At 36.5% G+C, this 17708-nt stretch overlaps 1 protein-coding gene across 1 annotated transcript; it reads left to right on the forward strand.

The window, feature by feature from the left end:
- The first annotated feature begins 9753 nt into the window (after positions 1-9753).
- LIF (LIF interleukin 6 family cytokine) lies at positions 9754-15602 on the forward strand. Its single transcript, XM_067460731.1, has 4 exons — positions 9754-9772; positions 12348-12392; positions 13939-14139; positions 14868-15602. The coding sequence occupies exons 1-4, from the start codon at positions 9754-9756 to the stop codon at positions 15464-15466; spliced, it is 864 nt and encodes a 287-aa protein (XP_067316832.1). The 3' UTR covers positions 15467-15602.
- Positions 15603-17708: the final 2106 nt, after the last annotated feature.

The raw sequence follows: 17708 nt of genomic DNA on the forward strand, positions 1-17708 counted from the left end.
AATGGACTTTGGACCTTTTCGTTACTGTTGCGCAAAGGAAGGAAGGACAGAGGGAGGGAAAGGAAGGAAGGAATCGTTGCATATATATATATATATATATATATATAGTAATATTTGTAATATATAATAATATTTATAATATATTATTATATAGCATAATATGTATATAATATAAAATAGATATAGTATGTAAATAGAATATAATATTTCTAATAGAATAGATTTATAATATATAATAACATAAATAGATTTATAATATAATATATAATATATAATACAATAATGTATGTTTATATATATATATATATATGTCTGTGTGTGTGTGTATGTATGTATGTAATGTTCGTTTGTGGGATTAACAGAACTCAAAAACCACTGGACGAATTGACACCAAATTTGGACACAAGACACCTAACAACCCAATGTATGTCCTTCACTCATTTTGTCATTTGGGATTTGTAGTTGCTGGGATTTATAGTTCACCTACAATCAAAGAACATTCTGAACTCCACCGACAATAGAATTGAACCAAACTTGGCCCACAGTTCTCCCATGACCAACAGAAAATACTGGAAGGGTTGGTGGGCAGTGTCTTTTGGTTTTGGAGTTGTAGTTCACCTACATCCAGAGAGTGTTGTGGACTCAAAATGTGATGGATCTGGACCAAATTCTACATGAAGATTCAATATGCCCAAATGTGAACACTGGTGGAGTTTGGGGAAAATAGACCTTGATATTTGGGAGTTGTAGTTGCTGGGATTTATAGTTCACCTGCAATCAAAGAGCATTCTGAACCCCACCAAGAATGGAATTGAACCAAACTTGGTCCACAGTTCTCCCATGACCAACAGAAAATACTGGAAGGGTTGGTGAGCAGTGTCCTTTGGTTTTGGAGTTGTAGTTCACCTACATCCAGAGAGCGTTGTGGACTCAAACAATGATGGATCTGTACCAAACTCTACACGACTACTCAATATGTCCAAATGTGAACACTGGCGGAGTTTGGGGAAAATAGACCTTGACATTTGGGAGTTGTAGTTGCTGGGATTTATAGTTCACCTACAATCACAGAGCATTCTGAATCCCACCAACGAGAGAATTGGGCAAAACCTCCCACAGGGAACCCCCATGTGGGCCACAGCAACGCGTGGCAGGGGATGGCTAGTGTGTGTATGTGTGTGTGTGTGTATATATATATATAGAATATGCAATGTTCATTTGTGGGAGAAACATAACTCAGAAACCACTGGATGGATTGACATGAAATTTTGACACAATACACCTAATAGTCCAACGAGTGTCCATCACCCCTAAAAACACACAAAAAACCAGCAGAACAGACTTTAACCCCCCCACCCCAAATAAACCATATATATATATACACACACATAAATTCATATACATCTACACATGCACACATACATAGAGACACACACATATATACGCAAGCACACACAAATATACACATATATACACACGCATACATATACACCTACACACACATACGCACACACACACATATATATACACAAATATATACGCACACCAAACACATACACAGACTGGGCCACAGCAACACGTGGCAGGGGAAAGCTAGTCTATATAAATAAAAATGTAATGCTCGTTTGTGGGATTAACATAACTCAAAAAACATTGGATGAATTGCTGCCAAATTTGGCCAAAAGACACCTACTAACCCAAGGAAGGACCATCACTAAAAAAAAAATGATATGATATAGTTCACCTACCATCAAAGAGCATTCTGAACTCCACCAATGATGGAATTGAACCAGATGTGGCACACAGGACTTCCATGACCAACAGAAAACGCTTGAAGACTTTGGTAGGCACTGACCTTGACTTTGGGAGTTGTAGTTCACCTACATCCAGAGAGCACTGTGGACTCAAACAATGATGGATCTGGACCAATCTTGGCACGAATATCCAGTATGCCCAAATATGAACACAGATGAAGTTTGGGGGAAGTAGACCTTGACATTTGGGAGTTGTAGTTACTGGGATTTATAGTTCGCTTACAATCAAAGAGCATTCTGAACCCCACCAACAACAGAATTGGGGCAAACTTCCTACACAGAATCCCCATACTTAAGGCCATCCAATCCAGCTCCCTTCACCAGGGCAAGAAAACGTTGTCCTCCTGACAAAGAGCCATCCAGTCGTAGATATAGGTAGATAAATATGATTCACACACACAGAGAGAGATATATAGTATCATAGATTTGAAAGGGACTCTTAAAGAAGGACAATGATATGTTGCATGTTTCAGGGTGGGCAAACCAGCCACTCTCCACATCAACACTGACAAAGACACAGCGAGAAATACTGTTTACCCACAAGCAGAAAGAAATTACATATATTAGAAACCAACACTTTCTCATTACTTTATTTTCCAGATCACCAGACTGGGCCACAGCAACGCGTGGCAGGGGACGGCTAGTTAATATATAATAATGAAATACATAATATATAAATAGAATATCTGTGATATAGTATTTAGAATAGAATACATATTGAGAATATTTATAATAGTATCTAGTATTTAGAATAGACTGTATATTGAGAATATTGAGAGTAGAATCTAGTATTTAGAATAGACTATATATTGAGAATATAATAAAGGAAGGAAGGGAAAGAAAGAAAGAAAAAAACGAAAGAAGGAAGGAAGGAAAGGCTGGGTTTTAGCACAGCTGGTTAAACCACCAGCTGTAGAAAATCTTGCTGATCAAAAGTTGACAGTTGGCAGTTCAAGCCCGGGTCAGGGTGAGCTCCTGCTGTCAGCCCAGCTTCTGCCCACCTAACAGATCAAAATCAGCAATGTGAGTAGATAAATAGGTACTGCTTTAAGCGGGGAGGAAATAAAAGGCGCCCATAAGGACATGCTGACGATTCATTCAAGAGGACGTCTACGGCCAACAAAACTCCTCAGCATGGAAGATGGAGCAACAGCACCCCCTGTGGCTGGAGTCAAGCACAGCCTCCAGATGTTGGAGATGGAAAAAGATGGGAAAGCCTAGACCTCTCTTTATGTACTGTCTGTCCTTGTTAATTGTATGGCGGCATTGAATGTTTGCCATATATGTGTTCTGTAATCGGCCTTGAGTCCCCTCGGCGAGATAGAGTGGGATATAAATAAATTATACCATATATAGTACACAAATATATATGAACATGTATGAATATAGAGATATAGAGCTAGCAAATATTGCAGGGGAAATGCACATATAGAGAGAGAGGATTTGCAAAGGTTTTGGGGAAATGCATATGTCAAATTAGTATATATAATTAAAATCCTGGCTATGGGCCTGGCTGGATGGCTTTTTGCCCCGGTGAAGGGAGCTGGACTGGGTGGTCTTAAGTATTTTCTGTTGGTCATGGGAATTTGGTGTGGGAAGTTTGGCCCAATTCTATCAGTGGTGGGATTCAGAATGCTCTTTGATTGTAGGTGAACGATAAATCCCAGTAACTACAATTCTCAAATGTCAAGCTCTATTTCCCCCAAAATCCATCTGTGTTCATATTTGGGCATATGGAATATTCATGCCAAGTTTGGACCAGACCCATCATTTTTTGAGTCCACAGTGCTCTCTGGATGTAGGTGAACTACAATTCCCAAACTCAAGGTCAATGCCCACCAAACCCTTCTAGTGTTTTCTGTTGGTCATGGGAGTCCTGTGTGCCAAGTTTGGTTCAATTCCGTTGTTGTTGGGTTCGGAATGCTCTTTGATGGTAGGTGAACTATAAATCCCAGGAACCACAACTCCCAAATGACAAAATCAATTTTTTGAGTGATGGTCACTCCTCGGGTTAGTAGGTGTCTTGTGGCCAAATTTGGTGGCAATTCCTCCAGTGGTTTTTGAGTTATGTTAATCCCACAAACTAACATTACATTTTTATTTATATAGATTATTATTATTATTATTACTATTATTAAGTTATTGTTGATACCATATTATTTTTGTTGATCCCCTTTTCCACTTACAGAGCTAGTTTACTGTTTTTCTTTGAAATACGGTAAATATTCAAAAATACTGATGCCTCCATTAATTTTATTGGTATCTGTTTTTATTCTGAAACTAGCTGTACCTGCCACGCCTTGCTGTGGCCAACCTCCCCCCCCCCTTTCTCTCCTTCTTTCTTTCTCTCCTTCCTTCCCTCCCTCTTTCCTTCCTTCCCTCTTTTTCTTTCCCTTCTTCTTTCTTCCTTCTCTACCTGTTTCTTTCTCGCTTCCTTTGGTCTTTCGTTTCATCCTTCCTTGTCTCTTTCCTTCCTTCTTTCCCTCCCTCTTTCTCTTTTTCGTTCCTTCTCTCCTTCCTTCCCTTTTCACTTTTTTATTTCCTTCTCTCCTTCCCTCCTTCTTTCCCTCTTTCTCTCCCTCCTTCTCTCCCTCCTTCCTTCTCTACCCTTCTTTCTTTCCTTCTTTCTCTCCTTCCCTCCTTCTCTCCCTTCCTTCTCTACCCTTTCTTTCTCTCTTCCCGACTTCCTTCCCTTCTTCTTTCTCTCTCTCCCTCCTTCTCTCCTTCCTTCCTTCTCTACCCTTCTTTCTCTCCTTCCCTCCTTCTCTCCCTCCTTCTCTCCTTCCTTCCTCCTTTCTCTACCCTTTCTTTCTTTCCTTCTTTCTGTCCTTCCCTCCTTCTTTCCCTTCTTCTTTCCCTCCTTTTCTCCCTCCTTCTCTCCTTCCTTCCTTCTCTACTCTTCTTTCTTTCCTTCTTTCTGTCCTTCCTGCCTTCTTTCCCTTCTTCTTTCCGTCTTTCTCTCCCTCTTTCTCTCCCTTTTTCTCTCCCTCCTTCCTTCTCTACCAATTTCTTTCCTTCTTTCTCTCCTTCCCGCCTTCTCTCCCTCCTTCTCTCCTTCCTTCCTTCTCTACCCTTTCTTTCTCTCTTCCCGACTTCTTTCCCTTCTTCTTTCCCTCTTTCTCCCCCTCCTTCTCCCCTTCCTTCCTTCTCTACCCTTCTTTCTCTCCTTCCCTCCTTCTCTCCCTCCTTCTCTCCTTCCTTCCTTCTCTACCCTTTCTTTTTTTCTTTCTTTCTTTCCTTCTTTCTGTCCTTCCCTCCTTCTTTCCCTCCTTCTCTCCTTCCTTCCTTCTCTACCCTTTCTTTCTTTCCTTCTTTCTCTCCTTCCCGCCTTCTTTCCCTTCTTCTTTCCCTCTTTCTCTCCCTCCTTCTCTCCCTCCTTCTTCCTTCCTTCTCTACCCTTCTTTCTCTCCTCTCCCTCCTTCTCTCTTTCCTTCCTTCCCCCTTTCTGTGTATGTGTTTTGTGTGTATATATGCATAGATGTGTGTATATGTGTGTTTTTGTGCATATATATGTGGTTTTGCTCATTTTTTGGGGGGGGGGTTGCTTTTTATGTCGCTTCTGCTATGTTTTTCAGTGTATGAGTGATGGTCACTCATTGGCCTGAGAGGTGCCTTGTGTCCAAATTGGGTGTCAATTCGTCCAGTGGGTTTTGAGTTATGTTCATCCCACAAATAAACATTACATTTTTATTTATATAGATTTACCAGTAGCGACTGCATTTCTCATCCTCGGCTTTCACTCGAGTCAATATGTTTTTGGGGTTTTTTTTGCTGGTAAAATTAGGTGCCTTGGCTTATATTCGGGTCGGCTTATCCTTGAGTATGTATGGTAATATCACACAAACAATCTAATTTAAACAATTAAGAACGGCAAAGCATAAAAACATCGTAAAAGTGTAACAAACCAACCTCAAAACCAGTAGCCAGGAATGTAGTGGGCATGCTCAGAGGAGAGAGGGCAGGGCATGGACTTGGGCAGAAAGCAAACTCTAGGGCTGGGGCTGGGGGTAAAGTGCTGAATACAACCTTATCAGTACGTTAGGGCTGGGCATTCATCAACAGGGACTAACTGTCATTCAAATGCACATTGGAACATATAGGTTTTCAAATCCCTCCAGAAGGGACATCCCAGGGCTCCTTTCTCTCTCCATGGGTGTGGATTTCGCATGACCCCACCCACTGCCTCCCCTTAACCATTTCCTACCCTTTCCTATGGCACACAGCAAACAAATTGATCATCAACTGAACAAGAGTTTTGGAAAGACGTCACCATGATTTATAGGAGTTGTAGTTCATCTACATCCAGAAAGCACTGCGACAAAGACCACTGCGACCCTCACCAATGACGGACCTGGACCAAACTTGCCACACAGAATCCCCATGACCCACTTTAAGTCCTGGTTTGGTTTGGGGAAGGATGGACCATGAATGACGGGATTTGCAGTACCTTCATCCACATCCAGAGACTACTACAACCCTCACGAATGATGGACCTGGACCACACATGCAATGGATGATGTCTCCCACAGACCACTGCAATCCAGAGACTACTACAACCCTCACAAATTATGGACATGGACCACACATTCAATGGATGATGGGTTTTGCAGTACTTGCAATCGCTTTGACTCCCACAGACCACTGCGACCCTCACCAATGACAGATCTGGACCAAACTTGCCACGCAGAATCCCCATGACCCACTTTACGTCCTGGTGTGGTTTGGGAAAGGATGGACCATGAATGACGGGATTTGCAGTACCTTCATCCATATCCAGAGACTACTATAACCCTCACGAATGATGGACCTGGACCACATATGCAATGGATGATGGGTTTTGCAGTACTTGCAATCGCTTTGGCTCCCACAGACCACTGCGACCCTCACCAATGACGGACCTGGACCAAACTTGCCACGCAGAATCCTCATGACCCACCTTACGTCCTGGTGTGGTTTGGGGAAGGGTGGACAATGAATGATGGGATTTGCAGTACCTTCATCCACATCCAGAGACTACTACAACCCTCACGAATGATGGGCCAGGACCACACTTGGGACACAAAATCCCCATGATCAGCAAATCATACTTGAGGCGTTTGAAGAACTGACCCACCTGCTTGGGAGTTATAGTTCACCCTGCATCCAGAGCACTCTGAACCCCATCAATGACAAATCTGGACCACATTTCGAACACAGAACCATGGTGACCAACAGAACATACTGGGGGTGTTTGTGGGGTGACCGACCTCCCATGGTTGAGCGTGGGAGACCCAGTATGCCGAACTGTGAATACAGACAGAGTTTGAGGGAGATTTCCCTGGAAATCTGGGAGTTGTAGTTCACCTACATCCAGAGAAACTGTAACCCCCACAGACAACTGACCACAACCAAACTTGGCACAGAGGGGCCCCATGACCAACTGAACATACTGCAGGGGTTTGGGGGAATGGATCTTGATTTTGGGAGTTGTAGTTCACCTACGTCCAGAGAAACTGTGACCCCCACAGATAACTGACCACATCCAAACTTGGCACAGAGGCGCCCCATGATGAACTGAACATACTGCAGGGGTTTGGGGGAATGGATCTTGTTTTCGGGAGTTGTAGTTCACCTACGTCCAGAGAAACTGTGACCCCCACAGATAACTGACCACATCCAAACTTGGCACAGAGGCGCCCCATGATGAACTGAACATACTGCAGGGGTTTGGGGGAATGGATCTTGATTTTGGGAGTTGTAGTTCACCTGCATCCAGAGAGCACTGAACCCAGCCAATGTTGGATCTGGATCAAACTTGACACACAGCTGCAACATGGCCAACTGTGCATACAGGCCTGGCTTGAAGAGGATTGACCATGGTTTTGGGAATTGTAGTTCACCCACATTGTTATCTATTTTCTAATGGGAGCATTTATACAAAACAAAAATCTAAGACTGGGGTTTTTCTAATAAATAGTGTTGCTAATTAACTAAATAACTATAAACCTAAGTTGTATTATCAAACATCAAAAAACAAACAATGCGTTTTTCAAATAACCCAGGCACCGCTGGCTCCCCAAGCTTGTAAATAAAAAAAAAAATAAAAAAAATTAATTATAATGATAATGACATATAGTAATAATAAGAATATATTCTCACCTTTTTTTTCTTTGGAGAGAGGCTGTCCTTCCCTTTGAGTCAAAGTCATGGGGTTTCCAGCCCTTCTTCTTGGACTATCTGAGTCAGGAATGATGAACCTTTTCTTCATTTCTCCTTCCACTCTTTGGTATCCGATGGCTCTTTCCAAACGCCCTGCTAAGTAAATAATAATAATAATAATTATACATAATCCTCTGTTTGATCCCCACCAAGGAGAAGAGGAAGCTTTGGATCCAGCACGGAACGTCAAAGGTAATATAATTATTATATAGTAATCATAGTGAGCCCCCCTTCCAATAATAATTATAATAATAATAATGTTTATTCTATTAAATATTATCATATGCTATCTCATATTTTGTTATATATGATGATGATATATTATTATTTTATTGTATTATTGCTGTATTATTATATATTACTTATGCATCATTATTATACATTATATTATATCATATTATATTACATTAGACCATTATATTATTATTTTTATTAGGTTACTATACTATATTAAATAAATTATTATCATTTATTTTATTAAACTGCTGAGCTGCTGAACTTGCTGACCGAAAGGTCTCAGGTTCAAATCCGGGGAGCAGGATGAGCTTCTGCTGTTAGTCCCAGATTCTGCCAACCTAGCAGTTCAAAAACATGCAATTGTGAGTAGATCAATAGGTACCACTCCAGCGGGAAGGTAACGGCGCTCCATGCAGTCATGCTGGCCACATAACCTTGGGGGTGTTGACGGACAACGCTGGCTCTTTGGCTTAGAAATGGAGATGAGCACCAACCCCCAGAGTCGGATACGGCTGGACTTCATGTCAGGGGAAAACCTTTACCTTTACTATTTTATTATATATTATTATTTTATAATATATTATTCTATATTATATTATTTTCATTATTTTATTTTTTTATGAAAATTATTATATATTATTATATTATATAATTATACATTATTACTAGCTTGGGGGACCCAGTAGTGCCCAGGTTATTTGAAAAAGGCATTGCTTGTTTTTTGATGTAAGGTAATATAACTTACTAGCTTAGGAACCCGGCAGTGCCCGGGTAATTTGAGAAGAGCATGATTTGTTTTGTGATGTTAGGTAATGCCATTTAGTTAATTGGTAATACTGTTTATTAGGGGAAAAGCCAGTCTTTGATTTTGTTGTTTATGAGTGCTTTCATTAGAAATTGCATATATTGTTGATTTTGTTATTTTATATTTTGTTATGATGTATTTTGTCATTGTATCTTTAATATGTTGTATTATTTTGGGCTTGGCCACATGTTAGCGCACCGAGTTCCCTTTGGGGAGATGGTGGTGAGTTATATATAAAGTGTATTATTATTATTATTATTATTATTATTATTATTATATACTTTGTTACAAGATGTTAGCGGACCCTGATTGTTTTTTTTCTCCCACTCTGGACATTATTCCACAGAGATATAAACCTCACTTACTTAGTTACTGCGACTGCTACTGCGACTGTGTTTATTGTAATGTTATTTTGTTATTGTATTCATATGTTTTTTTAAATGTAATTTTGTTGATGTTGCTTGTTGTTTATGTTTTGGTTTGATTTTGATGTAATATGCTGCCCCATGTAAGCTGCTCCGAGTCCCCATTGGGGAGGTGGTGGCCGGGTATAAATAAAGATTATTATTATTATTATTATTATTATTATTATTGTATTGTCGAAGGCTTTCATGGCTGGAATCACTAGGTTCTTGTGGGTTTTTTCGGGCTATAGGGCCATGTTCTAGAGGCATTTCTCCTGACGTTTCGCCTGCATCTATGGCAAGCATCCTCAGAGGTAGTGAGTGATTATTATTATTATTATTATTATTACTAGCCGTCCCCGGCCACACCTTGCTGTGCCCACTCTGGTGGTCATGGGGGTTTTGTGTGGGAAGTTTGGCCCAATTCTATTGGTGGTGGGGTTCAGAAAGCTCTTTGATTGTAGGTGAACTATAAATCCCAGCAACTACAACTCCCAAATGAGAGCCGTTCAGCAGTGGAACTCTCTGCCCCGGAGTGTGGTGGAGGCTTCTTCTTTGGAGGCTTTTAAACAGAGGCTGGATGGCCATCTGTCAGGGGTGATTTGAATGCAATATTCCTGCTTCTTGGCAGAGGGTTGGACTGGATGGCCCATGAGGTCTCTTCCAACTCTATGATTCTATGATTCTATTTTCCCCAAACTCTACCAGTGTTCACATTTGGGCATATTGAGTATTCGTGTAGAGTTTGGTCCAGATCCATCATTGTTTGAGTCCACAACGCTCTCTGGATGTAGGTGAACTACAACTCCAAAACCAAAGGACACTGCCCACCAAAGCCTTCTTAGTGTTTTCTGTTGGTCATGGGAGAACTGTGTACCAAGTTTGGTTCAATTCCATCGTTGGTGGGGTTCAGAATGCTCTTTGATTGTAGGTGAACTATAAATCCCAGCAACTACAACTCCCGAATGATAAAATCAATTTTTGAGTGAAGGGCATACATTGGGTTGTTAGGTGTGTTGTGTCCAAATTTAATGTCAATTCGTCCAGTGGTTTTTAAGTTCTGTTAATCCTACAAATGAACATGACATTTTTATTTATATACTAGCTGTCCCCTGCCATGCGTTGCTGTGGCCTAGTCTGTTGATCTGGAAAATAAAATAATGAGAAAGTGTTGGTTTCTAATATATCCAATGGGTAAACAATATTTCTTGCTGTTTCTTTGTCAGTGTTGATGTGGAGATTGTCTGGTTTGCCCACCCTGGAACATGCAAGATATCATTGCACTTCTTTAAGGGTCCCTTTCAAATCTATGATACTATATCTGTGTGTGTGTGAATCATATCTATCTATCTATCTATCTATCTATCTATCTATCTAATCTATGACTGGATGGTTCTTTGTCAGGAGGACTTTGATTACGTTTTCTTGCCCTGATGAAGGGAGTTGGATTGTATGGCCTTTAGTATTTTCTGTTGGTCATGGGGGTTCTGTGTGGGAAGTTTGCCCCGATTCTGTCGTTCGTGGGGTTCAGAACTCTCTTTGATTGTAGGTGAACTGTTAATCCCAGTGACTACAACTCCCAAATGTCAACGTCTATTTCTCCCAAACTCCATTTGTGTTCATATTTGGGCATATTGAGTATTCACACAAAGTTTGGTCCAGATCTATCATTGTTTGAGTCCACTGTGCTCTCTGGATGTAGGTGAACTACAACTCCCAAACTCAAGGTCAATGCCCACCAAACCCTTCTAGTGTTTTGTGTTGGTCGTGGGAGTTCTGTGTGCCAAATTTGGTTCAATTCCATCGTTGATGGAGTTCAGAATGCTCTTTGATTGTAGGTGAACTATAAATCCCAGAAACTACAACTCCCAAATGACAAAATCATAATTTTTGAGTGATTGTCACTCCTTCTGTTGTGAGACGTTTTATGCCAAATTTGGTGTGATTTCGTTCATTAGTTCTTTTGTTTTTAAGTATTCATTATGCACAAAGCATTTTTATATATATAGATAATATATTGTATAGTTATAATATAACTATAGTATTCTGAACTCCACCAATGATGGAATTGAACCAAATATGGCACACAGAACTCCCACGACGAACAGAAAATATATATATCAATGATTGGTTGGGGGGGGGGGGGGGATACTGTTTGCTTACCATTGAAAATTACCTAGGGCCGCCTCTGGTCTTTGATACCCTTAAATATAACTATAGTAAAATAATAGTAACTATTTTACTATTATTAATATATTATTATATTATGTCATTATCATTTTATCCTTATATTATAGTATATTACTATGTGTCCTTCTCATTATATTCTTTATATCATTATATCATTTCATTCCTAGATGTTCTGGTTATATTTTTGTTATAATTATAATTATAAGTATTTATTGTTATTTTATTAATAATATATTTTGTGTGCTCTCGTTGTAGTATGTATTAATTATTAATTATTAATTATATTAATGTGTAAATATTAATATTTAGTATTTATTACGTATTATTTGTTTTATATTACTATTTATTCTATCTATTAGTTATTCTATATGATTTTTGTTTCAATGTCCTCATGACTTGAGAAAGGATGATGATGATGAAGCTGATGATGTCATTTCTCTCTCTCTTTCTTTCTTTCTTTCTTTCTTTCTTTCTTTCTTTCTCATTCAGTCGTCATTTCCATTGAAATCCCCAAATGAGCAATCCTTGCTTCACCAGTAAACCACAAAAACTTTTGCCATGACCTCCAAGTCTCTCTCTTTTCTCTCTCTCTTTTTTTCTTTCCTTCTTTTTCTCTCCTCCCCTTTTTCCTTTCCTTTTCTTTTTCTGATCTTCCTTTAAAAGGCCAAATTAATTTTCTTTTCTTTCTCTCCTTTGAAGGAAAGAAGAACAAGAAGGACTCCTCCTTCTTCTTCTCAATGGCAGGTCAGGATTAATTATTCTGCATTATAATACCTATATTTTTTCTATTTTATTTTATTCTAAGATTTTTTCTCATTTATTTTTCTTCCTCTGGTTTCTATAACTATTTTTTTCTCGCTTTAGTCTGGTTTTTTTATTACTATTTCCTCACATTTTAAATTTATTTTATTAATATTTATTATTATGTATTTATTTATTTTTAAATATCATTATTATTTTATTATTTTAATTAATTAATGTATTTATTTCGGGTACTTCTACCCCGCCCTTCTCAACTCCCTAAGGGTTTGATGCCTACAATTCAACACAATAAAATACATAGTGACAATAATTATAAACCGTTAAATTATTATTATTATTATTATTATTATTATTATTAACTTTATTTGTACCCCGCTAGCATCTCCCGAAGGACTCGATGTGGCTTACAAAGGCCAAGGCCTCAAAACACAACATAACAATACAAAACCTAAAGCAAATTAAAAACAGTTAAAGCAATATTAAACAACAAGCAATAAACAAAATTACATTAATACAATAAAAAGCCAGTTTGGTGGCCATCGTTTCGCCAATTTATTTAGTTATTCAATTCTTATTCTAGTTTTTATTACTATTTTCTCACATTTTAATTTATTACTTGATTAAATTATTGCTTTATTACATTATTATTTCATTGTTTTTATATATCATTATTATTTTAGTATTATATTCTTATTAAATATTATTTTATTAATTTATTAGATTATCATTATTAAAATATTATTAAACTGGTTATATCATTATCAGATCATTATTTATTAAATTATTATTTCATTGTTTTTATATATCATTATTATTTTATTATATTCTTATTAAATATTATTTTATTAATTTATTAGATTATCCTTATTAAATTATTATTAAATTGATTATATCATTATCAGATCATTATTTATTAAATTATTATTTCATTGTTTTTATATATCATTATTATTTTTTATTATATTCTTATTAAATATTGTTTTATTAATTTGTTAGATTTTCATTATTAAATTATTATTAAATTGGTTATATTATTATCAGATCATCATGTATTAAATTATTATTTCATTGTTTTATATATCATTATTATTATTTTATTATATTTTTATTAAATATTTTATTAATTTATTAGATTATCATTATTAAATTATTATTAAATTGGTTATATCATTATCAGATCATTCTTTTTCTTTGTTATTATTAGTAAATTGTGATTTTAAATTATTTTATTAAATTGTTAGTAGATTATTATTAGATTATTATTAAATAAGTATTTTAATCATGATTGTTATTAAACTATTATTTTATTATTGAATTATTATTTCATTGAATTAGATATATTACATTACTATTACTAATAATAAATTCCTATTATTCTATTATCATTAAATTCTTCTTTTCATTATTAAATCATTGATTTTCTTCCCGTCCTATTAATTCTTTCATTCTTATTCCTGTTTATTTCTTATTTTCATGAATTAATTTATGAATTTATGAGTTATGCATTTCTTTTACTCTCTCTGCACAGGGGCGGCCTTCCTCACCCGTTTCTTCCTCCTCTTTTCTTCCCTTCCTTTGCACGGCACCAATGAGGTCAACGAGGTCATGGTGGAGGTCAAGGGGGTGGAGCCAGTGTGTGCGGGAACACGCCCCTCCTCCTTCCAGCAGGTCCAGTGCCAGGTCCAGCAACTACATCTCTCCGCACAGGAACTCCTCTTCTACTACGTAAGTACGAAGGCTATTATTATTATTATTATTATTAATAGTATTATCAACGGAAAAATTTGTTTCTAAACTCGTTTCGTTTTTAGGGGTCCATCGCGTTTTGTTTTTTAAAAGAATTCCAAAATTTTCCTTTTAAAAATTTTGAAATTTATGAAATTTCGTATAATTACGAATCGATTCGTAAGTGGCGGACGCGATTGCGCAATATGCTAAAAAAACCTCCAAATGGGACAGGGGGAACTTCTGAAGCTTCCCTCTCCCTCTGTTGTTGACTGTTGGTGTGATAAAACAAACAACAACTATAAAACTTGCACCAGACGTGCGAAAATAATGACGAAATAATTACGAAATAATTTTGAAATAATTTCGAAATAATAACGAAATAGTTACGAAATAAATTGAAAAAATTGTTTCGAATCTAATTTACTCCTCACACTATTCCTGCATGGCTCAATATTGGATCGTAAGCTAATTTAAATACGAATTAATAATGAATTACGAAATTAACGAACGAAACCGCCCAAGCCTAATATATAGTAATATTAATATAATAATAAGCTTTATTTCTATCCCGCCCCATCTCCCCAAAGGCTATTTTAATTATTATATTATATTATAATTATAATTATATATTATATATTATTATTATTGTGATTATATTATATTATATTATATTATATTATATTATATTATATTATATTATATTATATTATATTATATTATATTGGAAAGGGGCCCCTAACACTTCTTGTATTGTATATTGTATTATAATTATATCTTATTGTTATGATATTCTTCTCCTTGTGCAGCTGGAGCGGCAGGGCTTTCCTTTCTGGCCGCGTGCTGGAGCGCATCGCTTCCTATGTGCTGCGGACCCTTCCTTCCTGGCTTTCCCTTCCTTTTCCTCTTCCTCGAAGGGGAAGGCGCCCCGGAAGGCACTGCTGTGCTGGCTCCTGAAAGCCTTTTCCTTCTTCGAGGTCACGCTGCAGCGCATTGGCCGTGACCAGGAGGACTTCTCCCCTGCAGGAGGCGAGGAAGCAACGGGGAACACCACCAACGACACTCTCCTGCTACAACTGCGCTGGACACGCACCGTGGTCCAAGGCCTGCTGGCCAACCTGCACTGCCTCCCGTGTTCCCGGTTCCGCACCCGCCACCGCTTCGAACACACTTCCGGGACGGACGCCTTCGACAAGAAGCGGAAGGGCTGCCAGGCCCTCCAGACCTATGCCGTGTTTGTGGGGCATGCTGCACGTGCACTGGGCAAGTGCACACCAAGGCGGCCCGTCCTGAAGAAACACGACAGAGACCCCACTTCCCTTTTCATGTAATATAAAATATAATATAATATAATTATAATAATGTTTACATTGAGGATAATCCAAATATGGACGGCCCCGAAGAAGTGTGAGCCCCCCCTTTCAATATAATATGATATAATATAATATAATCCAAAGATGGCCGATCCAGAAGAAGTATTATATATATTGTATTATATTGTTTTAATATAATATAATATAATATAATCATGTTTGCATTGCAGGTAATCCAAAGATGGCCGGCCCCAAAGGAGTGTGAGCCCCCCCTCCAATATTAATCCAAATTTGGATAATCCAAATATGAACAGCCCTGAAGAAGTGTGAGCCCTCGCTTTCAATATGATATGAAGCATGAGTCCCCCCCCCCCCTGCTCCAATATTAATCCAAATTTGGGTAATGCAATTATGGACAGCCCCGAAGAAGTGTGAGCCCCCCTTTCAATATGATATGATATAATATAATATAATCCAAAGATGGCCGATCCAGAAGTATTATATATATTGTATTATATTGTATTAATATCATATAATCTAATCTAATCATGTTTGCATTGCAGGTAATCCAAAAATGGCCAGCCCCAAAGGAGCGTGAGCCCCCCCACCCTCCAATATTAATCCAAATTTGGATAATCCAAATATGAACAGCCCTGAAGAAGTGTGAGCCCCCGCTTTCCATATAATATGATATAATATAATATAATATAACATAATCCAAAGATGGCCAATCCAGAAGAAGTATTATATATATTGTATTATATTGTATTAATATCATATAATATAATCTAATCATGTTTGCATTGCAGGTAATCCAAAGATGGCCAGCCCCAAAGGAGCGTGAGCCCCCCCTCCAATATAATATAATATAATATAATATAATATAATATAATATAATATAATATAATATAAATTTAATATTACTATTTATATTATAACAATGTTTGCATTGGGGGTAATCAAAGATGGCCGTCCCCGAAGAAATGAGAGGGGGGCCCTTCCAATATAATAATAATAATAATAATAATAATAATAATAATTTTAATATTATTATATTATATTACATTATATTATAGCAATGTTTGCACTAGGGGTAATCAAAGATGGCCGGCCCTGAAGAAATGAGAGGGGCCCCCTTCCAATATAATAATAATAATAATAATAATAATATATAATTTTAATATTATTATATTACATTACATTACATTATATTATAGCAATGTTTGCACTGGGGGTAATCAAAGATGGTCGGTGCTGAAGAAGTGTTAGGGACCCCTTTCCAATATAATATAATATAATATAATATAATATAATATAATATAATAAAATATGAGGGAGGGATTTTGGTGGCTCTTCAGCACAGTGGGTTAAAGCTGTTTGTGGAGGCGGGTGTCTGTCTGTGTAAGTGGACACTTCCACCATATACACACATGCACATTTTCATGTGCATAGATATATTTTATTACATTGTATTATTATATATTATATTACATTGTATTATATTATATTAGGTATAGAATGTCATAAAATTATATATATATATATATATATATATATATATACACACACACACACACACACACACATACATATATATATATACACACACACAATATATATATATATATATATATATATATATAGAACACAATTTAATTTATTGACTATATTATTAATTTTCCCATAATGGTCTTCCAATCCAATATTATTGATCATGTGGATCTACCTCACAGGGTTTATTTTTATCTCTATTATTCTATTTTATTATTTTATTCTATTTGTGCTGCTGGTCAGCTTTGACAAAAGTAATTAATTATTTTTTGCAAATCGGGATTTAATGCTATTTTGGAAAACATTATTATTTTCTCTTTCTTATATTTGTTGTTTTAATGTATTTATTGTATCTGATATATTATTATTATTGTTATTATATTTATTCTTTCATGTATATTAAGAAATAAATAATAATAATAATAATGTATTTATTGTATTTGCCTGGTGTATATTAAGCAATAATAATAATAATAATAATGTATTTTTGTCAATATATATATTTGTAGATGTATATTGTTGCTTGTATATACTTTTTATACTTTCTTCCAAAAAAATGCTATTTTATAAAATAAATATTTCTCAAAAAATACAAGTGTTTTGTTATGGTTAAAATTCAAATATAGTAATATATTATATTTGATATTTAATAATAATAATAATATAGATGGGTGCCAATTTCAATAATGTAATAATAATATTAGATAAT

This window comes from Anolis sagrei, chromosome X, assembly GCF_037176765.1.
Source record: "Anolis sagrei isolate rAnoSag1 chromosome X, rAnoSag1.mat, whole genome shotgun sequence".
In the NCBI taxonomy this organism is placed as follows: Eukaryota; Metazoa; Chordata; class Lepidosauria; order Squamata; family Dactyloidae; genus Anolis; species Anolis sagrei.